Here is a 26,746-nt window from a genome sequence, read left to right as displayed (position 1 = left end):
CTTCCTGCTATTATTCCCTCTATACTCTCAATACCTGTATCTATAGGGCTTTGTATTGCATTTACTTTGTTGCCAGCTGAGCAATTATGCTGTAGGAAGAGAGCAAGTTTGTTCCTTCTCCTTTAGTGTATCACATATATGAACACACAAACCTCTTTTTCCCAATTTCTCAGTTATCTTTCTTTCTATTTCCATTTTAAGAAATAGGTGTTTAGAAAATCCCTAGAAAGTGTGTTAAAGGGTACCTAATGCTGTCCTGCGTGTCAAGAGAATGTTTCAAAAGCTGTTGTAGCATGTCTTTGAAGAAACAACAAATGTTAGGAATTGAGTGGATGGGCCTTGTCTGTGCCATTGTCTGCTTTAATGCAGGAGACAGATTTTCTATCCAACCTCAGGTCTTTCCACAAGTCAGTAAATCAGAAATAATGCTGCTCTCCTTTACATATGACTAGTTGTCTAGTGGATGTCATCCAGACTGAAGTAAAGCAAACAACAGCTACACTTCAGAAGGCATTGTTTAGTAATCTGCAAGCTGCAAAATGCATTTTAAAAAAATGGCTGGAAAAAATGCCTGAAATAAGTGAAAATGAACTTATCCATGGCATTAAAATATGTATTTAGTGTCACATTCAAAATCCCCAAACTACTTGATTAAAAACACAGGTGATTAAATAAATATGCAGATAGTTTCAAGTTTGATCTTTATCTGCTGTAGCCTTTACATGGTATTTCCAAAAGGTTAATGACTTATGACAAAATTCTGCCAGTTCTGCAATACTGAAAACAAGTTTACTCAAATTTGGAACACATGCAAAATCTTTTAAGATTATAAGGCATCTAGCTTAGAAAAGTCTGAAACAGAAATTAACATCAGCTGTAAGGTTCACCTACTACTCCTAAATTCCAGATCTCTGATTTCCTGTAGCAGTTCCAGATCTTTCTGGAGATATCCAACATCATAGGATGGTCACTGCCAGCTACAGAGTGCCAAACATGTAGGACAGAGAATCAGTGGAGTCGTGTGCTTAAATTCCTGAGCTCTCACTGGTTCCTGAGCAACACACTAGCTCTTGTGGTGTTTTTTGAGTGGTTCCAGAACCCTCACTGCAATATGAGTTCCTGTGCAAGAAGTGAAGAATTCCTCTGGCCCCAGTGTGTAAATCAGCCTGTGTAGCAATTGCACTGTAGTGATGGAGTATTGAAGTTGAGGATGCTGGAACATATGCTGCCTAGAAACCCATTCACAAGGCATCAGAAGATACCTCTGCTGTATTTCCAAACAATGGTTTTACGTCACTCCCTAAAAAGCTTTGTTGGGACATTTTGCTGTCAGCTCTCCTAAGGAGCACAAATGCCATTTATGTCAACAGGACTTGTATACAGATAGGTATCACTCAATTTAAAATTATAGGCATGAGGTATTATTTATTTCAAGAAGAGTAAAAACTGGCATAAGCAACAACATCATGATAAATACGTAGTCTCCTTGCAAAAAGGCTAGACATCTTTCATATTGTTAGCTAAAGCTTGAGACACGAGTTACTTTCTATGGGACTTCCTAATAATTTAAAAGATTGTCCTTACAGGATCAAAAATAAAAAGTCTATCTGTGAATTTCAAGCATATATATTCTTCATTTATATGTGAATATAAATATATTTTATATAAATATAAATATATTTTAAATATATTTTCAAGCAAATATATTCTTCATTTACTCAGAAGGATAGAGGAAAGTCATAATGTGTGATATAAATAACACGTAATCTTCCTCCCCGAGATATATGCCATTTTCAAAGTTGATGAAATACAGAACGGGGTTTTTTCTAGGTTCAGTAGCCTGGAACACAACAAATACCTACAGACTGTAGATAAAGGGGTATAGCATTTTTTAATAAATAATTTTGCCACATATTCTCTTTCACAATAACTCAACAGTGATTATATTCTGTTATCTTTGACATTTCTGAATACTGATACAGGCTAGATGTAGTTTGAGTTAATTATGTTTATTTTCACTTAACTATAAGATATCTATTAAATTTGTATCTGTCTATATGCTACTGTATGGTATATTGCAATTCTATTATATGTAATATATATAATTATATTATTATTAATTCGCATTTATGCTAAGTATTTACATAGCAATATGCAATATGAACATACTATATAAACACATCTCTAACTATAATTTGTAGAAGAGTAAATCATTATTTGTAGCCTTATTTCAGTGATGAGGAGTTCTTAGCTATTAAAATAATCAAACTTTTTCTTCTGTCCTCTAAATTAGTAGAGACCTGAAGCTATACTTGGCAACTGTAAGATTACTGAAGACTGTCAGAAGAAAGCCAGAGCCTTTTTGACTCTTGTGAACGCTATGAAAAATCACACTGTTACTGCTAAGAGTACAACTGGGTTGGATGCCAAGATTTTACAGAGGGTCAACTAATAAACAAGTTAGAAAATCTGCCTTGGACTTAGGACTGTACTCAAACTAAGAAACACAATTTTTCAGCACTACTACTTAGTAGAATGTAAATAAATAGTCACCTTATAGAAGAAATTGGTGCGTCCAACAGATCCAATTTTTCCTGTGTGGTTCATGAAACAAATGTTTCCTTCAGTAGCACCATAGAACTCACAGATCTTAATAGCACCAAATCTGTCTAAAAATTCCCTCCATACATCATTTCTTACTCCATTTCCAACTGCTAGTCGGACTTTGTGATTTTTTTCTCCTTCCTTCTGTTAAAAAAAGAAAAAAAATTAAAATATAGTATACTGATAACTGTATTTGATCATTGCATATATTGCGGGAAAAACATACTTTCTTTGGAATACATCCAATAAAAAAATAAAAAGAAGAAAAAATAACACTCAAGAAGTTAAAGAAAGCTGGCATAGCTGGTAGATATCTGCAAAGCAGTAAGCTGCAATCTAAAACCTATTACCTTGTTGAACAAATTATTTCCTGAAAAATGACTACAATTATTTGTATAAACACTTTCATATTTTAAAAGTCTTATTGCCTCAGTCTATTTCTCCCCAGAGGAATTAAAAAACTGGGAAGAACAGAGAAGGATGGAAATTATTTCTGTCATGGGATAAAAGTCAGAAGAGAGGAGCAGTTACTTTCTTCTGTCTTCAGACTGATTATGAGGAAACAATCAGATTTCACACACGTGTAAAATATGTTCACTCCCACATATTGCATATGAGTCATCTTCCATACTCTTTTCAATATTAAGACTGCGAGACTTTGTTCAATGTTACTGGAATACACTATTCTTTAGTGACCTTGAGTCTTTACTGTAGTCAGGTCCCATGTTTACCATAATGAACACAATAGTAAGTATCCAGTTCAGTAAAATGTTCTAATTTTACGTATACATTCCCAAATATTGAGATTGCATGGACCAGCTTTAAAATACAGTCATATTTAAGCTGAAGTACCAGAAGGCAAAACATCTATACTGTTTGGATTCAAGTTTATTTTCTTTTAATTTCATCTTGTTTCAAATATGACTCCCTTTACAGTAATTTCAAGTTGCAATACAGAATGTTCTAGAAGTGAGATACACAAATAAAAAACCAGTACTAAATAAACATAGGTACAATTTGTTACTGCATACCTTTGGAACTGCATGGCACTCTGCCACTGCAACAGTCTCTATACATCTCTATCTACCTATACTTCTATACACATATGTGAACGCCTCTCTATTTACAAATACACACATCTGCACATATTCACATTCCTTTCATACAAGTATATATATAGATACACATTCACATACATATACTATAGAAAACAGAGTCCCTATTTTCTGCTTTCTGTTATGGCCCTCCCACACCCCCCCAAACCAGTATGAATTAGTTATGGCTTTATAAAAAAAAATCAATTTCAACACATTTAGTCTCATATAAAATCACAGTAAATTATTTTTGTGAAGAGATCTTGTCAGCTGAGTGAAACAAGAATCTTTTGAATAATTTGGATATTAAAAACAGTAAAGCATCATCTAAGTACATAGACAGCAGTGTTCCTCCAAGGCTTATGTCTTGGACATACTCAATTTTTCATGAGGATGTGAATTCTTCTTACTGTAACGAAAAACTGCAAACACAGTGGAATTTTAAGCTCTATGCTTTTTCTCACCTCTTCAAAAACAGTAACTCACAGAAAGATAAAATGTACTAGTTCATCTTTAGAGCCTACCTTCTGCAAAGTTCTCTTGCTGAAATGATTCAGCAAGGAAAGCACCTATTTCACTTGAAGCAGATAGGTGTCGGCAGATTACAATCTGAGGCATTATCCCACAGTTTTACCTCAAAACAGCATCACTCACCAGCCTCCCATGGTCACTAATAACTCTGTTTTAACAAGAACCTTCTTTCCCTTCTATGTTTAGATGTGAAAAGTAATGTGAAAGTAATTTCTAAACTCATAAGCACATACTTCACTGAACTCATGCTACATCATTATTAACAAGTGCTGCATTACATAGCACTACAAATCTGACATGGACAGAGCCTGCAACGAAGTATCTAAAAATTGCACACAGATGTCATTTTTACAGTGGTTCATTTTTTCAACTTCAGACACAGTATCACAATGCAACAGTGTAGGTTTTTACATACATGGAATAATAACATCTGTTCTCTTACATATTCAAATTCATTATATTGTCAATGAACAACAATAATATTCTTGTTTCACTGTTACTTTGAACTTAATCAGGAAAGCTTTTTATGCTTTTTTTTTTTCCCTCCAAAAATTGTTTGCATTTTTAGAATATTCCTGTCATCTCAACAGAAAACTTCTCAAAGTAGGTTATCTTCCTTGCAGTTTCAAGGCTAAACTGAAATGAACATGTCCACAGCTGAACTGCAGTTATCGCTTGCTGATGACACTGAATTATTCAAATATACTGCCTCTGCTAAGATACAAAAAGTAGCTCAAGAGAAACTTCCAAGGAAATTCTCTGTTCAATGAACAGAAGAGACAAATATATGCATATATATATAAATAAATAAGCACACACACAGAGTAATTGAGTCTTTCATCAGCCTAGGAACATTCAAAACCTCTAGAGACCAAGCTAAAAAAAGACTTTGCTTTGATTTTTAAGAAAAATAAAAGCATTGCTAGCTGTGTGCTGAAAAGACTGGTTTTTTCCCTAGTCTAGTTCATCTTCTAGGATGAACTAGAAGACAGTGGCCTACATGGATTATGGTGTCTGGGTTTTTTCCCCAAAAGAACAAACACCGTATCATTTAAAAGTGTAATAATTTCAGTTCCTCATATTACTTTGGCTGGTTTATATTTATTTATATGCACAAAGTTGTTTCTCTAGAGGAAAAGATGCAGAGTAGTCCTGACACCATCAAAGTCCTGACATCATCACACTTTGCTTGCAATGTTAAGACCTATTATCAACATCTACAATACAAGGTAAAGCCATCTCAGTTTAGGAAGGAATGCTCTCACAGCACTCAGGTGTTTCACAAAAATACAAAGATGGTGTATGATGTTATGGTCCTGGATACTGATTACTGAAAGCAGATTTCTTAAAGGGCAGAGCAGTAATTCACTTCTTCATAACCAAGGTAGATCCACTGTTAGACTTCATTGCTGCAACTGCTGTATTTGTGATTTAGTCAGCCCCACCATAGTTGTACCTGTCTGTCGATACAAGATTCCCTGAGGAGCACTGCAGAATGAAATGCAGTGAGAATGAAAACTATATGCAATTTCATCTTCCAGTAGGTTTCATAACTATGAAGAAAATTATTAAAATTAGGGAAACTTCAAGCAGTGTGTTTACTCACTTTAGTTTTAAATGTGAGTAAATTAATATAGCAATGTTTTATCTATTTTTATTCTTTTTATAACTAATATATGACATTAGTCCATGAATGTAAAGTGACCCACGGTAAATAAAACAGTTAGCCATTCTAACATCTATCATCTCTTTTCAACATCAAACATCATCACAAATATTATTGTCCAGATCACTGCCAAAGTCCAACTCAACAACAGGCATGCTGGTATCCATGGGCACTGTGGCTGAACAGTTACGCAGTAGATAAATTGCTGCAAGTAAGAGAAGGGAAGGAAAAGGGATGATAATTCAACCAAATTACAAAAATATATGGTTGAGTGATGAACACTTAGGGTGTACTAGTGAAAAAAGAAATAAATAGGCAGAAACTTTTGCTTTAGACTGACTCAACCAAATAGGCTTTCAATTTCTGACATTTTCAGATGACATTTCGTCAACTAGCTTACCTTTGGTAAAATAAATAAAATTAAAGGTGTAGAAGGAATTCCAGGCAGTCACCTAGTACATCTCTCTTCCAGAAGAAAAGCTCTGTTATCCCTGTGCCATTCCTGACACCTGATCAAGCTGTGGCATGTCAGCCAGCTGCCCTGCAACAGTTGGTATGCAGCAATTGTATGCATGCATATTCTTAGCCCACTGCAAAAACAGTGTACCAAATTTACACCTCCGGCACTGAAAGCTGTATATCCTAACATTGCTTATCTCCTTTACAAAGGACTCAGTGCCTTCCCTTGGTTACCTACCACAAATAAGTTCAAATTGTATGTCCTCTGATAATTCAATTATGATTTGTGTTTTTGAATTTACTAATAGTTCTCCACAGATAGGCCGGCAAGAGATTTTAGAATAACAGAATGCTGTAACACTTTTCCAAGGTTTCTAAAAATGCCTATTTATTTTCCTGCAATGTGACATTATTTTCTTAATTCAGTGTGATTCTGAAATAAAATGGGGGTTCAGTTTACATCCACTTATTTTTAACAGTAAAGGTGAAACACTTTTTCAATGCCTTCTTCGGTGACATCAATGCATTAATAAGCAACAGTTCTTACCATACACTTGGTATTTTTTTCCATTCATTCTGCCAAGATCTTTGAACTCTGTACCAAACATCTGCACACATCATAAATCAGTTTGACACACTGTGTCTCCATCTTGCGTGCTTGTTTCTTTTGTATATTAATTATTTGACAAGTCAAGATCTGCCTTATTACATTAAATGCGACATACCGGGGATTTTTCATCCAGCAGTCTTTTCTCTTTAAGTGTTCTCAATAAACTACTTGGACTATCTATGTGATTAAGCTGTTAGTAGATGCCTCTTAGAGTGTTATCAACAGTACACTAACTGGTGCAGGAAGCTACATAAAAATGTGCTGAGCAGCTGCCTTAAACACATGAAAACAAGTTCACTGCCCTTCTTTTATTATTTCTGCATAAGAAAATCCAAATGGAGAGAAGCAAAGATAATTCAAAGAAAGGAGGCATGAATTGTTCTCTGTATCATGGCCTTGATGAAACGGAAAGAAACCTCAGGACCTGAGAATGCAAACATCTGTTAAATATAAAATATGATAAGACAGATGAAACGGGATTTGCATTCAAGTATTTACAAGATGTGTATGTTACAACACATTCACCAGTTCCTCTATTGATACATTAGCCCTGAAAAAGGGGCATCAGGAAGTTTATTAGACTATGAGAGATATCCTACTATTACAGATACAATACATTTTTCAAGATGCACATCCACATTCATTATTTAGTAATGCCTAATTATAAATTGCAACTAGATTTTCTGAGGAAAACACATTCCCAAATTTAAAAATACAAATAAAACAGGAAGGGAATAAAAAGATGCACCATAAGAAAGGACTGGAAAATTAGGAAAAGGACACATCTTTCTAGTTCAGATACTGGTTGTTTAATATATATTTAATATAGCTCAGTCTCACCCCATTTTTAATAATCAATCTCCTGATAACCTATTAGAATTATATTCTAAAAAAGCTTTATTTAGCTTTTTTAATGGGAAATGTTTTGCTTAGTTGTACTCCCATTTTCTCATAATATATCTACCAACAAAAAAAAGTCACTTTTGTCTGCGTTCCACCCAGTAATATGAAATAGATAAATGTATTTTTGCTGATTGTCCCAGGAGAGCACTAGTCAAAAAAAATCACACAAAACTTTTCAAAAGTCAGTCCAGACAATTAAAGTGCATACAGATTATTTCTTGTGGTGCATATTACCCACAGTATTCTGTGAGCAGTATGAAGTTTCCCTTTGTGAAAGCATGATTGTGATTTTCAGGCTTTAATATAAGCACATTTTCTGCACAACTCCAGAACTTTAACCCAAAAGATGAGTCCAGGAATAACTGAAAGCTGGAAGGAGAGAAATTGGTCAAGTTGCATGACCTCTTAAGTCATGATCCACCATGCCAGAACCAGTAGTTGACATTATAAATAGCCATTGTAACTACTGCTGTTTAGATACAAAAAACTAATGCTTCCTAAGACATTACTGAAGACGTTTTCTGTGAAGAACATCTGGAAACTTTTACCATTATTAGTGTGAGGAAAGAGAAAACAGACACAGGATCATATGTGGGTACCAAGAGAGGTATGCCAGTACATATAAGTATCAGAAGGCAGTAAGAAAAGTAAGTGGGTTTAAAATCTGTTTTAAAGCCATTTTTCAAAAATAATACTGTTCTTGTAGCTATGGCAGTTGAAAGCAAAATGTTTGCTGTGACATACAGTCTGATTTTATAAGGGCAAATAATACAGTCTAGAGGGAAAAATATAAGCTTCCAAATCTCATGGCCTTTTGTAAGCTTTAATTTCAGATGTGCTGGATATGTTCTTAGTCTGAAAGTTCTGTTTTCTCTAATAGTATGTACAAAAAGTGTTCAATCGTATTTTAGGCACTGTTGATACTTCAGTAAATCAGCAACACCTTGGATTAAGAATGGTATCTTCTTATGACATGTGCAAATGGTTACTGATTTTTTTTTTTTAAGGATAGGTCACTAGAAGAATAAATAAATTGTTAAATTCCCTCCTGTAAATTAAATTTTAATGACTTAAAATGCAGAGATATAGAGATTCTTAGCAGCCTTCCTATGGAAGGTACAGATCTGGTTGTTCTCAACTGTGTCACATTTCTGGTTTAGGTAATTCAATAAAATATGTATGCCGAAAACCTTTGAAGGGCCTGGAAAATTTCCACTCCACATTTTAAGGATATCAGAAAGAACAATTTCCAGCACTGAACAAAAACTGAGCTAAACTTTAATGGGAAATAAAATGTGATTACAAGTAAAACCTTTGTAGAAAAGTGCCTGCTGACTAATTTCTCCTCACTTATGTGACCATTAAATTCCCTCCCTTTAAGGAAAACTGCTTCTCAGTGAGAGACAGTGCTATCCAGCTACATAAACCCCATCCTTACACCTCTTTCCACAACACTCAAGTCAACTGCAGGGAAATAAATATTCATTCTGTTTCCTTATGCCAGTAGCACTGAATTCCTTGTTTTCTCCTTCTAAACCACTATTGTTCTAACACAGAAGAGTTTTAACACAATAAATCCCTAAGCATCTTCTCTGAAGTCACTTCAGAGAGCTTAATCCCATCCAAAGAATCCTCGGCCAAACTGTATCTAGTAGAGAGACTGTCTTGCCTCAGCTTAACAAAACAAAATCTGAAAGCTGATAAGCATGGTCTTACACAGTTAGGTAACCCTGAGGAAATAAGCAACGTTACCTGCGCCAGAGGATAACACTGTCTCAATACCAAGTGTGCACAAAAACAGGACACATATTAAACGGGAAATTGTAAACAATGATACAATTATTTCTGACACAGACTTTGAATAGAAGTAAAAGTGAACTCTGGTTTTAACAGAGAGCCTACCTGTTTCACCTAAGTTATAATAAATCATACAAATACTGTCATACTGCATCACAGTTCACAAAAGCAGAAAACAGGACATAATGATTGAGGACACTGATTTCTACCCTCTGTTTGTAACACATTTCAGGATTCAGATCTTCTTCAAAGAAAAGCAGGAAACACATGCTGCAATTCCCATCTTTCCAAAAGCTTCTGGATGCAATGCATTATTAAACAGATTATTACATCAAATTTGAAATAAATCTGCAACTGTCTTTGGAATGTTTAGTCTACAATTCAAATGTTAAAATTCAAATTAGTTGCATGCCTGTAAGGAAAATATATCTGCAGATTAGTAGAGAAATATTTCCAAGGCTTTTGCTAAGAGGCAATACAGGGAGCTCTGCTATGCCATACTCTTGTAGTTTTTCAGATCACTGTTAATAGAGACCTTGAGCAATGTCAGCCAGCAAAACAAATCCATTGATTTTCTGAATATTCTTCTTCACTGAAGTAGTCATGCTAGTATCTTAGAGAGAGATCCATTTTGTAACTACTGATGGCTACTAGCCATCAATGCCAGTTCACTACAATCAAAATGCTGCAGAAAAAGTGTTTGGAAGGGGGCAGGCATGAGGATTGCTCACTTGGAAACCCAGAAAAATCTATGAATGTCACATAATGACAGATTTTTTTGTACTTGTACCTAAGTAAAAAAGACAGCTTCCTTTTTGAACAAATATCCTTTCCAGACAGCAGATTACTAAACCAAACTGGATGCAGAGTAACATGAGAAAAAAATCTGCTGCAAGAGTCTTCAAGAGCTATTGCAGATGTGAGTGGGAGGCAGAATGATCAAACAAGACAAAACCAGTAAGGAAAGCTCAGTCATGAGCCTATATGCTACCACAGAGACTTGTCCAAAGTTCAATTCAGAATTTATGAAATATGAGGCCACAGTGTAAACAAATATAATGTAAATGTAAACACTTATTTCAAGTTTAGTCTTAAAGAAGCAAATTAAGAAAATAAGGTAATTGCTATGGATTTAATCTGGGTTGATTAGAAGGGCTTTGTAGCACTCTAATCTCACAAACACTGCCCACATAATATCCTGACAGAACTTTAAAACTTGCCATATCTTTCTCATATTGCTAGCATATGTACTACTTCTACATTAATGAAACTTAAATAGAGGATCCAACTTGGGAAATTATTTTACTTACTTGAAAACTAAGAGTAAATTGCATAAGATATTTTAAAACCTTTCACTTATTTGTGTGAACATGTTTCTCTTCGAGTTTTAACATGACACATACTTAATATTTTTCTTCAAGTACCTAGCTGTCAAACTGATTTGTTTTATAATTTTAATTTTTCTTGAGAAGGCTTAGCAAGCAAAAAAAAAAAACCCCACAAGAAACAAAACAAAAAAACCTCCTGCAGCCTCACAGAAGAGTTTAGATATGCCAGCTCCTGGAAAGTAAGCACACAAATTAAGAAATAGAATAGTTATACAGTTAATGAAGAGGTAATGATTGTATAACCATTGAATGCAGTATATAAATAGTTAAGGATGGTATAATTTACTTTATTTGCATAGTTTAAAATTGCTTTAACTTCATGGTGGCTTGGTAAGGATTTAAAAATAGAAGAGTTTGTTTCAGAAATTAAATATATTAATGTATAATTTGTGCTTAAGCTAGAAAGGGGTGAGAAAAGAAGCCATGCTCTCCCTGTACAGTAAGAGGACAGAAAAAAGGAACAATTAATATCTCGGACTGTAAACACAGCAAAAGTTGTGAAGTTTTGGAGAGAAGAGAAATGACTCTGTGGAAATCAAGTTAGCCTATAAAGACAGAAAAAAACCATAATTTATAAAAATTATGTCTCCCTGATGCCTTGATTTTTCTTATGCTCTATAACTTGATTTTTTCTTATCCAGTAAATTTGACTATAAAGTTAACCCCCCCTGCAAACAAATAAAAATTAAAAAACCCCAACATCCCAAAACACACAAAAAAAAAAAAAAAAAAAAGAAAAATCAGAAAAGGTATCACTATTCTGGTTTCTCATCAGTGCCAGTGGTCCTCACTGGGCCATCATCCATGCTCCCTTTAATTCAAGAACTACTTTACTGATGCACACATGGGTATTGCAGTAGGATCCATGACCCACAAATACATTACTTAAACATACTTTTGAAAATTTTTCTAAGGGAAAAGCAATCCAATGACCTTTTCCATTCTTTGGTCAGCAACTTGAGATATTAATGCGAATTATTATTCTGTTGGAAAACAAGACTGATTTGCATTCTCTTATTTTAGAACACTGCTTAAGGATGATGTTAATAATTTTCAGACTAAAAACTTTGAGTTACTGGTACCTTTTCCTAAGTGATGAGTACGTTTAAAAAAAATTCACTGAAAAGGAAATAAACCACTGATTATTGTTTTGAAATAACAAAATTATGACAGTGGCAAAGGGAAGCTTTTCATAGATATAACAGTTTCAGTACATTTTCACAAAATTATTTCTGTTCCCCTAAATATTTGTTGTCTAGGATAGTTTTATCATTGAAAAAAAAATGTTTCACCTTGAACAAAAATCAAGTCCCTTCCAAGTTTAAAAATATGATTTAGATGGTCTCAGAATATGCACATTCCTCAGAACAAAACAGTGCTAAAACATAGCATACGAAACATGAGACCTCTGACACACTCAGATGCCAAGAAACAAAGTTCTAAGAATTCAGAAAAGGGAGTGAACAGTAATCCTGGTTTTTTCAACTTACCTTGTGAAATTCTGTGAAATAGTACTTTTTCACCAAATGATACTGATCCAGTTTTTAGTCTCAAAATCATTCCTTTTAATACTTTTAGTATATCTTCATGATTCAAGCCATTATTTTTGTTAAGCACCTGCACATCACCAAATATTTGCAGAACCTCACATAAAAGGAAGGGCAGAAGGACATGCCCAATAGAGTTTAATTTCCCTTTTAGCATACCCACATGAAGAACAATAAATGTACTGACAGACAGACATCACTTTGATTCCACTTACCACTGGCTGATTGCAAAGGTAACGGCAAAGTTCTCCAATGTACTGGATGACAGTCACATTGTACCTTCTGCAGTCACTCCAAAACTGACTAGCCGAGAACTTCTTTTTTAATACACAGGTTGCACCTTTATGGAAACAGTAAGGAAAATTAAATTAAGCAATTGCTCTGCGTGGCAGCTTAGCTGTAAAACGCAGTATCTCAGGAACTAAGACAGCCTTGCACAGACAACTACGTGTTATTTAAGCTGTTTTATTTGAAGACAAGTGTTCAAACTTGGTAGACAAAGAAGGGAGAGGAAATCAGCCTCCTGGCTGAGACAGTAATGCAGTAGATCAGAGCTTAAAAACAAGAAGTCAGCTTCTCTTCTTACAACACTGTTGGTGTTGTAATATCTTATATTACAACATATATCCATATATATATATATATGGATATTCTGAAAATATCCAGAAGATACACGCTGATTAGTAAATCATTTGGGTATCACTGAAGCCTTATTTCTCAAGAAAGTATTCATCAATGCAGATTGAGACAGAATCAACCCATAAGACAATGATCTTTCCTTTGCTCTGACTTGTACTTGATCCATAAGGAAACAGAAAATATTTGCCATGGAGTTCCAAATAAATCTTTTATAAAAGAATCCTTGAGGACACCTACATTGTCTCAGTAATACATGGGATTTATTGCCAGTGTCAAAATAGTACACAAATTAAATGGATAAAGTTATATAGAATTTTAAAATACATTAAAAAGCTGAGTGTTTATACAATCTGTAGTAGTCAGTGTATTTGTCAATATTTAAAGTTCACCAAATACATTTGAGTTCTCTTCTACTGTACAATGCTTAGTCTGTACGCATACTAATGCACCATACACACTGCCAAAATAATGCATATGTCCTTAACTGTTAGTAGAAAACATTTCCTCCACCAGAATCACACAGCTACTCCAAAGAAGACTACTCATTGAATTTGAGCAAAGCATTAGTTTCCCTAGGGGTAGTGAACCTAAGCATGTTTTATACATTTTTATAATAATTAATTCTCTATTAACAACAAAAGCAAACAAGCCCTACCCAATTCAATGCATCCACCAATGCCAAGAAGAGAAGCTGCACTGTGATAAAGAGGCAGAGTGATATAAATTATGTCTTCTGAAGTAGCACCAAAAGCCCACAGTCCAGCAGCTCCTTTAAGAATCTGTAAATGACTAATCACTGCAGCCTTTGGAAGACCTGTAATAACACCAAAATAATGCATTAAACCATTTCTCATAGAGAATACGTGTATAAAGTCTCTAAAATCATAAGAGTCAATTCTTTCTTCTGTAACCAAATTGTAAACCATCTTTTCAGATGGCCATAAATAGACAATTGGCTGTTTAATACAATATTACATGTTTCTGTACACAAAGATTAGCCAGTTTGTAACCTCATCTCCTTGCTACTTAGTTTGATGTCACATCCATTCAAGTAAGTGGAAACATGAAGAGAAACTCACTAGTTTTCCTGCTAGTAAATTCTATATAGCAAGAAGGGACAAAAAATTTACTCCAGATACGGACTTTTAGCATAAAGAGGCATCACACCAGATCTTCTTAAGGCAAGAGTCATAGAGATGGTAAGGTAAGGACTGTAAGAAAGGTATGAGATCTGCATGGAGTAGATCGCACAGCAGGTGCTTAACTAAGAATTATACATCTTTCTATTTGCTTTAGAACTCTACGAAGTCTATGACTAATTAAAAAAAAAAAAATATATATATATAAAATTTCAGTGAAAAGACCACACCAGTTCAGTCCTTCTAAATAATTTTCTTCAAGTTCAGCACAGCATCTCTCTTCATCAACATGCAGGTTCACAGGCAAGGACTTCTTGGGCTACTACTCTGGTACCTATTAATCTGAGTAGGGATGTGATCTTGCATAATATATTTGTTCTCAAACACACAAATTTCAGTCTGAGTCAGGCTGATGATGAACAGGGAGACATGTTCAATTCTTAAAAAAATGTAGTTGTTCATAAAGTTTTCTCACCTATTCTAGCAAAACTATTGCTCATTTGAACACTTAGCTGGAACTATAATCTGTGGAGAGTCTAGTTACACCTCAAGGCTACTCAACTTTTCTACACTAAAGAGAAAAGGGAATATGCCTAGGTTGCCAATAAATTACTTATAGCAAGAAGTTTTCTACAGTCTTGAGTTTTCACTTCTGCCTTTACAGAAAGACTACTACAGACTGTGCAAAATACTCCTTTCTTTTAACCAAGATTATCAGTCATCAGTGTATCAAAACTTGAAAATTCTCAGTTACTCAAAATGAACTATTTCATACTTTTCAGACTAAACAAACTTTATGGTTTTAGTTACATAGAACATAATAAAATTCAATGTAAATGAATGTATTACATACAAAGTTTCAAAAATATTTTAAATTCCACATAACTGAAACTTGAGACTTCACACAGGTATTCTGATTCTAATTGTAAGAACAAAATCATCCCACATGGATAATTCTGTAATAATTCTTAGCTAATTTTAACTCCCAACTCTTAACAAGCAAGCTTAACCAAATTTCCATTAGTAGTACTAAAAATAAAACCTCATCTCTTGACAATATTTATAACTTCCTAACTTTTTTACTGGAGACTGATGTTCTTATTTCCTTATTTTTTCCTGAGAACCTGAAGCAAGCAAATTGTATTATTTGTATGGAGGAGCAAAGCCTCAAACCACACATGCATTCTCAGTCTTCATGTGGTTAAACTGTTGTGTTCAACTGAATGAGAATGCCAATTCCCTCATCTTAAAAACATAATGCTGACTTTCATGTGAGTGATCAGGTTTTTTTAAGTCTTAGCCTCTTAGCTGCTAGACCACAATTCAGACATCTGTTTCTAAACTAAAAGGCTAGTAACTTAATCCTATTTTCTTTCTCTACAGTGACCTGCATAAAACATGAGTTAATGAAAGGAAAACAAATGTCTGTGTGTTTCAAGATTCTTTTTTAAAGTTCTAGGTAAAATCTTAATAATTTTCACTAGGCAGTTACATGGTCACAAAATACTATCTATTATGATTATAAACTGACCAAAAAAGCAATGTTTATAAACACCTTAGCTGTGAAGTAATAAGAAGCAAAGCCTCTCACAGAATTTTACAATGTGGCAGGAAAAAATAAAGAGAAACCCATAAACCACCAAATAGAAACACAAGAAATATGGGTGCTTTTCTATCATAATGCTTCTAGATGAGAAACATGACATTTTGCTTGAGATATTAGAGTCTCAGAAAAATCAAATTGCTAGCTGAAAGCTGAAAGAAAACATTCTTTAGCAGATCTGTACCTGTTGTTCCCGAAGTAAATATGTATAAAACAGCTGACTTGAGGTTGTTGGCAGAGCATCGATTAACTGGAACAGGGTCATCAGATGCGGCTTCTATTTTGTCTAATAAGGTATGCACACTTGGAAATGTGGAGTCCTTGGCCATTATCCAAACACTGACATCTTTTTGAAGTTTAGGAAGAATTTCTTCCAGTGTCCCAAGCAAATCTTAAAAATTAACATGAATAATGTTACTTCCAATATGTCTTCTCAAAACTAGAGAATAAATTATTTTTCTTATTACAGTTTTACTTTTTTTAATAGAAAGAGAAATGCAGGTCACCTCCATGGATACAGATTCAAAAGAATGAACCAGCATGAAAATCTACTGAAAACAGGATAAAATAGGCTAAAAATATTACTGATCCCACATAACTGAAAGATCAAATAGCTCTCAAGGCAAACTTGTGAGTCTTGATTACTAGCTGCTAATGTCCACGTGATTTTAGGTAACCCTTAGTCATTGTTAAGACACAATGAAGTGTGGCTAAGTTTCAGTTTCAAATAAATCTTGAAGAAAACCATGCAAGGCACATATATACATAACTGGTAATTTCAGTACAGGTTTCCTCGGATGCCCTCAACAGCAATCTCCCATTGAGAACAATTGTTTTTCAAAAGCACAGAAGTGACTAATTTAAAAAGAAACAGCAGTTTAACTAAGGTTTATTCTGTTAGGAATAAATTAGTTTAATTAGGCTAATCCTGAAATAATCCATTTGGTATTTATATTTTGAAACATTTTTACAATGTCACTCTCTCAGAAGATTGCCCAGTCATTAAGCACTAATCCAGGAAACATATCAAGAATAGGAACAATACTGCTTTCAATAGAATTCATTTACACACAAGTGCTTTGATACATCTCAGTCTAAGTAATTAATCTTGCAAATATTCCTGTGGGTATACATTTATTTTATTATCTCAGTTTTTATAAATGAATAAACCAAACTGACATGATTCACCCAGAACCTCACAAGGCATTGCCAGAGCCAGCATTTGAAATCCTGATGTCAGCTCCAAACTTACTTCACAAATATTAAATATGGATAACATATGAATAAATCTTATGCCAAAACAACTGAAGATTTTTAATCTTTCTGAGAGCTGCTTTCCTAATGACAGATTGATGTAGTTATTTTAATTAATAACATACAAATCCATACTGCTGTTACAGATATACAGCCCACTATCTTCAACTAAACATGTTTTACAAACCTAAAGACTACAGAGTACTAGTTTTATATATTTTATGAACATTTAGCAAATAGATCTGACATAGTCTAACATGAAAAATTTTGTGTCTGCAGTACTTCTTAGTACTTCTTAGTACTGCAGAGTGATTTCAGGAAGGAATCACTCAATTTTATAAATCCGAAAGATAGATAGCATCCTGTTTGAATCACTGGAGTACAGTCCCATTATAGAGAGCAACAGAGTGAAAAAATCTGAATAAAAATAACGTTAAGAACAGTAGTATTAACTGCAGGAAACCTGAGGCCACGAATGTCAAGGTTCAGTAACATATCAATTCTGTCTTGCTGTCATATTATGTAATTATGGTATATTTTTGAGCAATAAATTGAAAAATACAACTGTATTATTTCTAACACATATTAATAAACCAAGTGTGATGGAATAACTATGTAGATATTACCTTCTTATACTGATTTGTGTCTTCCTATTACATATATATGTCTCTCAAATACACTAAGGATAGCTTGTGTAGGTGTAAGACTGAGAACCTAGCGAAAGAAACAGGTGTTGAAAGTAGCTGGAGAGTTCTATTTCTGCTTTCAAAAGTAGTAAGAGAATATAGCATTCTCTGCCATTCTTTATTAATGCACTGGCACCATCTACAATGCAAGTCTGTCAAAAAGAACAGGACTTGCCTCTTTTTCTTTTTTCCCCTTTTCATGCATCAAAGGAAGAAAAATGGCAACTATTAATTTCAACTCTGCAGACATACTCATGTAAGATTCAAGAATGACATGAGGACACAGTTCCCTTTTAGTAGACTGAAACATATTTACCGAAAATTTTAAGATTAATCATCATATTAAACATACTCTTTATTTTTTCTCTAAACATTCACTTTTAAAAGCAGTGGCTCTGGAGCTTTTTACTACTACTGAACAATTAAATGATTACACCGGACAATTTTTCTTCTGTGCTCAGAAATCTAGTACTTGGAACAATATGTGAACAGTATATAATTAAAAGTTATTGTGAAAGACACTTCTCAGTAGATAGCAGAGAGCAGCAGAAACAATAAATTATTTCCTGAATAAAAAAGTTAAGTTAAAACAGCTGTATTCAAAGTGCCAGAAACTGAAAGCTGCTTCTGGAACACACATGAGATAGTGTGTTTGGAGATGACTCTCAGTTATCCAAATAACAATTCTAATGATGGTCAACTAATATTTTGTTCCCCAAACAGAAAACTTCTGTGCCACACATTGTGTATGGCTGTCTAGTCTTTACATATCATCTTTTCCAACTGTCAGGAAGACACAGCCCTCTTGATGAGCTATAATTTTTATATTTCTAGAGGTACCTTGTATGTGCACTTCATACACAAAAGCTATAAAAAACTATAGCAACTCTGCTATTTAAACCTGGAATTTCACTCAAGTACTTACTTACTTTTTACACTATGAAAGTAAGTTCAGATTCTGGGTTACTTGTTTTGGGAGAAATCTCTCCTCATACAAAATCTGGTAAGTTCCATCGGTGTCGTTTACATTGCTTGTATACAAGTGTTTGCCATTTGCTAATTATTTAGCTCCTATTGGGAAAAATTATCTGTAATTGATCAGGATGGATACATTTTTCCATTTTTGTTCACTTTTCTTTTCCCCTTACTTTTAATGCATTATTCAACAAAAGTTTGTGAAACTGTTACTTTATATTCACATGAGTACATAACTCAGTTACATCTTTAGAGAAAGCAAGGAAAATATGTTTTGAACTACTGTCCTAGGCTTCTGGTTGCACAAAGGTTTTTTATGTTATTTTCTACCAGAGAGACCATGCAGGCTGTTGGCAAGTACACAATCCCACGCTGATGAAAGGAATACATTAGATTATGAGATCAGATTGTACTGAACAGAAAGTTACTCAGAAAGAAAACTCCATGAAATGGTTCTTGCATAACTTTGATGTGTACCCTGGCTGATATGCTCAGGAAGTTATATCAAGTCCAAACTCTTCCCCACACTGTCTGGCCTCAGAAAATAATTGTTACTTGTACTTGATCCCCCAAGTGACTCAGCATGACTTCTCACAAAGTAATAATAGTAGAAAAGTCAGCTGTGGCTCAGGATCAGCGCTGGTATCCTCAAGCACCACTGAAGGCAGTAAAGGCAATAAAATATAAACCACCTTGCAAATCACAGTTGGCTCTATTTTTCCTCTCAAAGACCATTTGGGACAAGACACAGACTAGAGTAAGAGCAAGTGATCAAAGAGATACGGTGACTAATAGAGCAGGTGTTGTCCACAGGTTCCCTTGTACTGACTGTTTTGGTCAAAATAACTTTTTATTCCAAATGGATGAGAAATGGTTGTTTCAATCAAATCCGCTCTTTTTTTCATTCAGTGACTAACATGACAGATGAGACTTCTACTCGTATGTAACATCAAGTGACTTTAATTTACAAATACCAAAAAATACTTTGCTTACTCTCTTTCTCCAGGATTTAGACATGCTTCTGTCTAGCTCAGAATACACTCAGCAGCAGAAAGCACTGCTAGTGCCTCAAGAGTGAAGAATCCTGGCCAGAAAAATGCAATACAGCTGGGAGACATACCTCTGTACAGAACTGCAAAATCACACAATGGCTGTGAATAGAAGGGGCCCCTGAAGGTCACCTCGGTCCGATCTCCCTGCTCAAGCAGAACCACATAGAGCAGGCTGCCACACGTGTCCATGCAGCATGTATGCTCCCGTAATAGCCTTTGTTATCAGGACTGATGTAAATCAATGTCATGGAGTTTAGAAAGCAATCCCTTAACAGCTGAATCCTTTCATCAGAAGTCATGATGGCAATCTGGGATGTTTGGGCTGAACTCTTCCCAGGAAGAACAGACTAAAGATGCCCTGGCAAATAAACTCCATTTGTGCATTTCTGGTGGGTCACTAAACTGTATGTATTGTTTAGTACTATCGCTGTTACACTGTTATAGATAAAATGATTCAACAGATCGTTGAATCATTGAATGCAATGCAATCCCTTCTTCAAGTAAGACTCTGATGGGTAGAAACATTCCCCAAAAAGGACACAGTGCCTTTAAAGATATCTTCATTTGAAGCAGTGCCTTACTTACTCTGTTTAACAAGCAGCTTTTAAACAACTAAGGGTAGCACAGTCTAGTAACAAATGGGGTAAGAATGAACATCCTTTGAAAGAGAAAAGAATACAGTTTCTTTCTTTTAGAAGTTCCTCATTAACTTACATGTTAGTTAACTACTGGTTTATTAAAAACGCAATTTGAAACTCTAGCTTTTGATTCTCTTCCAAGAAACATTCCCCAAAATGGGAGTGGTGGGAGAAAATGTAAAATGTTTCTGGGAATGGAAGTGTGAGAAGATTAAGTAACAAATTAAAGCAAGAGCTAAATACTCCGGGAACACAGCAGACAAATGAGAGTCATTAAAGTAAAAAAACTCACTGTCTGACAAAAAGGCAAATGGAATTACTGGAAAGGAACAAAAAGGCTAAATATTGGCAAATAATAGAATCTACATTTGCCTTTTAACCAGAGCCTGGATGAGAAGATGAAAAAATTTACTTGATTGCACTAATGAATTAAAAGAGTATCAGTGTCGTAGAAAAAAAAAACAACAGACTTTTAGAGATAGCAATTTCATATTAGAGACCAACAAGAGGGAGAAACCTTGAAGGTTTTCTAAGATTTCTGGGGCTTAAGAATAAAACATTCAGTTGCTGACTTCATAGAACACATTAAGACAAAATCAAACCTTACAAAACTTAAATACTACTGTAACACTCTGAACTAAAGTTCAAAAAAGCAATCCAAGCATGAGAGAATTGTCAGCTCAGAAGAAAGTCTTATTCCAAGTGCTGAAGCAAAGAACTAATTGCATGGGATTACCAAAGCACAATGCCAGAAAAATATGCAGGTACACAACAAAAATGAGGAGTAAAAAATGGCACAGGAGAGTAACTTTACAAGAGGCACTATGAAAAATGGAACAAGGTATGTAAGAAAATGCAACCATAAAATGCACCAAGCCTAATTGTATGGAGGCATCACATTTAAAAAAATTTTAAAAATAAAATAAAAAAAAAAGCATTTTGGAAATGAGATACTAAAAAGCTTCAAGATGCAATAATCTCACACATTAGGGAAGCTACATCACCATTCTAAGCAGGGAAGATTTAGCCATAATCATTGGTGGGAATCGTTTCATATAGCACATGAAGGTGGAAGGTTCATTTCAGCATAAATGAAACCTTAATATTAACTAGATATACAGTAAGATAACAGTAGAACCTGTACACAGGTTCCTGTTCTAATGTGCTATTACAGACAAGAATTTCAAGAGCAAATTTGGTCTTGCTGAGCACCGGCATTCAAATTGTTAAGGGGGTAATTTCTGCTGTGCTGCAGTCTATGAATAAGACCAAAGTTCATCCAAAACACTGAAGATACAGCTTGTTACTGTAACTTAGAAATTATTCTATTTCTTGTAAATATGCATTTCTTTGTGGAGGGTGAAAAACCTACATATTTTTAAAATAATTTCACTACCCAGAAATACTGCCATTACATACTACTCTCTGATTAAAAAAAAACAGTCTTAATTGCCAGACACGATGCCTCTCTACGGCAATGATAGATACTAGACCATAAGTTGATTTGTTTCAGTGTAAATATTTTGGAAAAAAAAAAACAACATGTTCAAACTATTCACACTTTTGTGAAAATGGTGCCACAAGAGGAAAATTAACAACTCATGTCTACTGATGAGGAAGAATCCCTTGATACTCACACCAACACTGGATGAAAATATGTTTAATAGACCTCTAAGGATTATGTAACCCCAGTGTTAAATATTGCTCTACAATTTTTATAAACATTAGGGGGATACTATTATTTATAATAATTTGGTACAATGTGTTTCTTACAAGAGTGGTATGATTTAGGCCTCACAGTCACTGGCCTGTACATAAACTTCCAGTTGCTAAATCTGGACTCCATTGGAGAGGCTCCGGTATGGTGTGGTCAATACCTGAGGACCTAGCATCTTTTAAGTTCTTTCACAGATTAAAGGAAAAAAGAGCCTCTAAGTCCTGAAGAAAAATACTGAGAAGGCTCCTGGGACTGACAGACTTACAGCAAAGACTAAAAGCCATTAATAAAGTAAGAAGCCCAAAATATAAAATACCAGCTGAGAGATTAATTTGTAGGTATTTCTGTTTTACCAGCTGTCTGCACACAGCTCCTTCCCCAAGACCAGAGGCAGACTCCCAGAAGAACTCAGTTGCTGTTACTATCAGATGCTGGTAGCAAATTAAGAGTGGAGAAACACAGTTCCTGGCCCTGCTCTGCAAATGCCTTTTCATCCATTAGTCACTTCTAATTTAAATAAAAACTTCTCTCAGACACAAGCTTTGATCCAGAGTTTCTCTCTCATCACAGTCAATGAGCAGTAAGTTCCTGAACTTTAATTCCCTTTCTCAATTCATACACTCAAAAGTATACATATTCATAAGGAGCTAAACAAGATTGTTTTTTTAAATTAAGTAAGAAGGCAAAATAAAAAGTTGTCAGTTCAGAAGCCTTGTTATCATGTATTTGGATTATATTTAAATTGGCTTTTGTTTCACTAGCTTGTTTTAATTACCAAACATCTTAAACCAGCAAACCATATAGAATCAGAATGACAAGATCTATAATTTTAAATTGTGCCAGGGAAAAATCTTAAATGTATTTTTGAAAACACAATTTTGTTGCAGCAGAGAACAGATGGAAGAAAATTCTATCATTTAGGTGTCACGGGTGTAAAACCCCAAAGCTTGTGTAACAGGAGTAAACCAAGAAGGTGTGCAACAGAAAACAGGCAAAGGAGACTTGAAACAATATTTTTAGAGAGGTGGGACAACATTAATATGTAATATTTTGATATATTTTCTTCCAGTCAGGTGTCAAACTTCTCTGCGGTCTTTGAGCCTTGCAGGTTCACTTTCACTTGATCATAAATGCTATAGCAAGTTTATGTTTTGGATCTGTCTTCAGTTTATACGTCTATCTAATTAAGCCCAGTTTGAATATACAATGCCCAGAACACCTACAACAAGATTTTAAAATCTTTTGAAGCACCTAATAAAAAGGTAATAGTTCAGAAAGTTGCACCACACACACTACCATCCCTATTCAAACACAGCAATTTCTTCTATAGTCCAACAACAACAGTAAGTTTGTTATTATGAATCAACCTCCCATGTACTCTACTCCTGAAATTTTATTCTTGGAAAACTGTAGTACCTCTGCAAACAGTTGAACAGCAGAGGACATACAGTACAAGCTTAGACCTTCCAGTTTTGCAGTGTGTTTGATCAGTAGAAGGATGGGGAGACAGTACAAGAGAATTAAGTACATGACTTAAATAAGATTACACTTGACTATTTGAGAAGTAATGGAAAATTATTCTTAATAGATAATCATAATGCTTTCAGAAACACTTTAAGCTCCTACTGAAGCAGTTAAACACTTGGAACAGGCTGTACTTAGATGTTGAAAACTCTCCTGCAATACACATTTTTAAAGAAAAGTTTAAATGGATGTTCACAAAGCATGGATATAACTGATTCTTCATGAGAGGTTAAAACATTATAATGTCTTGAAGCCCCCTCCAGCCCTGTGTTTCCTCCATTCTGTGAACACCTGTAAATCAGGTTTCCAATAAATGATCTGAAGTGCAAGATATGTGGGAGATGTGACAATAAAAGCTTTGGATTTAGGAATGAGAGGTACACCCTACCTGCTCCCACAACCAGTATCTTGGGCTCACAGCTACTGACACAGTGCAGGAGAGATCTGAGGCGGACATTGAAATTGAGGAACGCCACCACACAGCCCAACTTGGCCAGTCCGAACCACACGTGGATGAAGTCTGGCTCGTTCCCCATCAGCAAGGCCACCGTGTCTCCCTTCTTCAGAGCCTCGTGCTGCAGAAACACCTGTGCTATCCTGTTACTCCTCCGGTCCACATCCCTATAGGTGTGAACGGTCCCTTCGTAGATGAGGAACGGCTTGTGGGGCTGCTTCTCCGCCAGCTTCATAAACTTGTCCAGGACGGTGACAACCCTCCCTTGCAGCCGGTACATCTCCATCCTCAGCCCATAGGTCAACACTTTGAGCAGGTATCTCAGGTCGGCCCAGAAGTAGGGGAAGAGGAGCTTCTGGACGAAGTGCAAGGAAAGAATCCCGACAGCAGCCCCCGGTGCCCAGGAGGGCGGCACTGGGAGCGGGTAAAGGTCGTCCCAGCCACGCATCTCCCCGCAGCCGGGCCGCCGAGCACACGGCCGGGCGGGGCGCGGGGGCGAAGGCCGGCACGGGCTGAGGCTCTTCCCGCCCTCTCCTCCTCCTCCACAGCGGGACGCCCGGGCCAACACCGCTCGGGAGCAAGGGAGACAGGGAGTTCCGACGGCGCCCACCTCAGTCCCGGCTCGGCACGGCCGGAGCCCCCGCCCGCCTCAGCCCCGCCGCACCTGCGGGACGGCCCGGCGGGAGCGGGGCGGGAGTGCCTGCGCTGCCCGCGCACGGCTGAGGCCGGACACCTTCTCCCCCCTCGGCCCCGGGACTCACGGACAGCGCCGGGCTGCTGCTGCTGCTGCTGCCGGCGAGGCGCCGGGCGTCGCTCCCTGAGCCGGTTGCATAAGGCGCGATCTCCCGCTCACCCCCGCCCGGCGGCCGCAGCCCGGGGTTGGCTCCCGGGGAAGGCGGCGGCGGCCGAGCGCAGGAAGCCTCGCCCCCGGCCGGGCTCCGGGCGCGGTCCCGGGGAGGGCGGTGGGAGGCGCTGGGGGCAGGTGGCTCCCGCCGGCCGGGCCCGCCCCGCCCCGCCGAGCCGGGGAGCCGCTGGTCCGCGGAGCTCGGCCCCGCCCTCAGGACTGGCCGCAGAGCAGCGGAGGAGAGCTCAACTCCAAGACTTGGGGTGTATTCCCAACTCTCTCTAATACTGTTCTTTTCCCTTTTTTCCACTAAGATCGATGCCTGATTAAATTACGAATGTACGGACACAGGTCTGGTATATGAACGCTGACTGCATTCTGATGCACTGAAAACATTTCAAACAACTCAAGCGAATTAAATAGTGCAAAACTAGATTATGAACATATTCCATGTCTCTTTAAAGGTAATACCGTCAGTAGGCTGACAGCATTTTATTGATACTGTAGTTTTCCTTACTTGCAAAGTGCAGTGGATGTGTATGTTCTGTCCTAGCTAGGTGTACATTTACAGGAAGAAAGAAATTAGGTTTTCAGCTGGTGAGAATCACTTCTTCCACAAAGACATTCTGTGAGAATACAGTTTTCTTAGGTGGAGATAACTTAAGAGGCCAGTATTTAAAATGTCTTAAAAGTAACTAATAGGTAGATTAAATGCTGCATTAGCCTGTGCTTAACATACAAGAACTCACTGTAGTTGTTTGGCTGACTGGAGTTTGGCTGTTGTTAACTGCTACAGAAATGTGCATAAATAATGAATAAAGGGAAAGGCCACGACTGGTAAGGAAAACGCATACTTATCTGTTGATTTGAAGGAAGATAGAGGTTGACAGATACTCTTGTTTGCAAACATCGCTTAGAAGAAGGCAGAAAGAAAGCAGAAGGCACAGCAGGTCAGGTTAGTGAAAAGCTCTGGGCATATGGGTAAGAGTGAGAGGAAAAGCAATAGGTAATTGAGAGAGCACAAATGTAAAATAAATACAGAATGGGCTGTGGATAAGAGAGATGTATTTTAAATATGCTGTGCTGTGAGCTAAAATTCAACCAGGCAACATTGCATTTACTAAAGTGACTAATGATTAGTATGTTGCCACATGTCACAAGAACACAGAGGAAGAATTTTGTAGCTTAAATGTTATCAATGCTGCTAATCCCCAAGAACTGAAATTATGAGCAAGACCTTATCATATCAGCTCTGGTATTCTGAAATACAGAGTTTCAAAGCAAAATTGTGGCTCTGTGATCTCTGAATTGTCCCTTTTCCTGTTAATTCTACATAGAAATTATATTGATCCTCTCTGCCCAGTACTCAAGTTTCTTGTAAACATGAGCAATAATTTACTTCTTATATCCTCCTGAAGGAAGACAGGACAATTCTCTAATGCACGCGTTATTTCACAGCCTGTTATAAAAATGGCTCAGACAAGCCAAGAATTATCAATAGGAAATGGAAAAGTCACATAACTTAGGTGAAGCCCTGCTGGAATTGGATTCAAACCCTGCCCATCCCAGAATTTCTTTGGGGTATTGGATTAATCTCTTACAACAGCCCCAAACTGTGTTAT

At 36.3% G+C, this 26,746-nt stretch overlaps 1 protein-coding gene across 2 annotated transcripts in view; it reads right to left on the bottom strand.

The window, feature by feature from the left end:
- The window catches only part of SLC27A6 (solute carrier family 27 member 6), a 37,142-nt gene extending 12,053 nt beyond the window's left edge, over positions 1-25,089 (bottom strand). Inside the window, exons 1-5 of one of the 2 annotated variants that reach the window (XM_088054543.1) lie at positions 24,215-25,089; positions 16,165-16,371; positions 13,894-14,052; positions 12,815-12,939; positions 2,554-2,748 (exon numbers count right to left, since the gene is read on the bottom strand). In XM_088054543.1, the coding sequence (XP_087910669.1) occupies positions 2,554-2,748; positions 12,815-12,939; positions 13,894-14,052; positions 16,165-16,371; positions 24,215-24,728 (1,200 nt within the window). In that variant the 5' untranslated portion in view covers positions 24,729-25,089. The remainder of the gene's footprint in view (positions 1-2,553; positions 2,749-12,814; positions 12,940-13,893; positions 14,053-16,164; positions 16,372-24,214) is intronic. The other variant, XM_005530039.3, reaches the window with a different exon arrangement.
- Between the last annotated feature and the right edge of the window lie 1,657 nt (positions 25,090-26,746).

This window comes from Pseudopodoces humilis, chromosome 4 (genome assembly GCF_049639895.1).
Source record: "Pseudopodoces humilis isolate 2021_Gansu_Grassland_sample_001 chromosome 4, ASM4963989v1, whole genome shotgun sequence".
Classification (NCBI taxonomy): domain Eukaryota; kingdom Metazoa; phylum Chordata; class Aves; order Passeriformes; family Paridae; genus Pseudopodoces; species Pseudopodoces humilis.
This window is presented reverse-complemented; position numbering and strand designations above follow the sequence as displayed.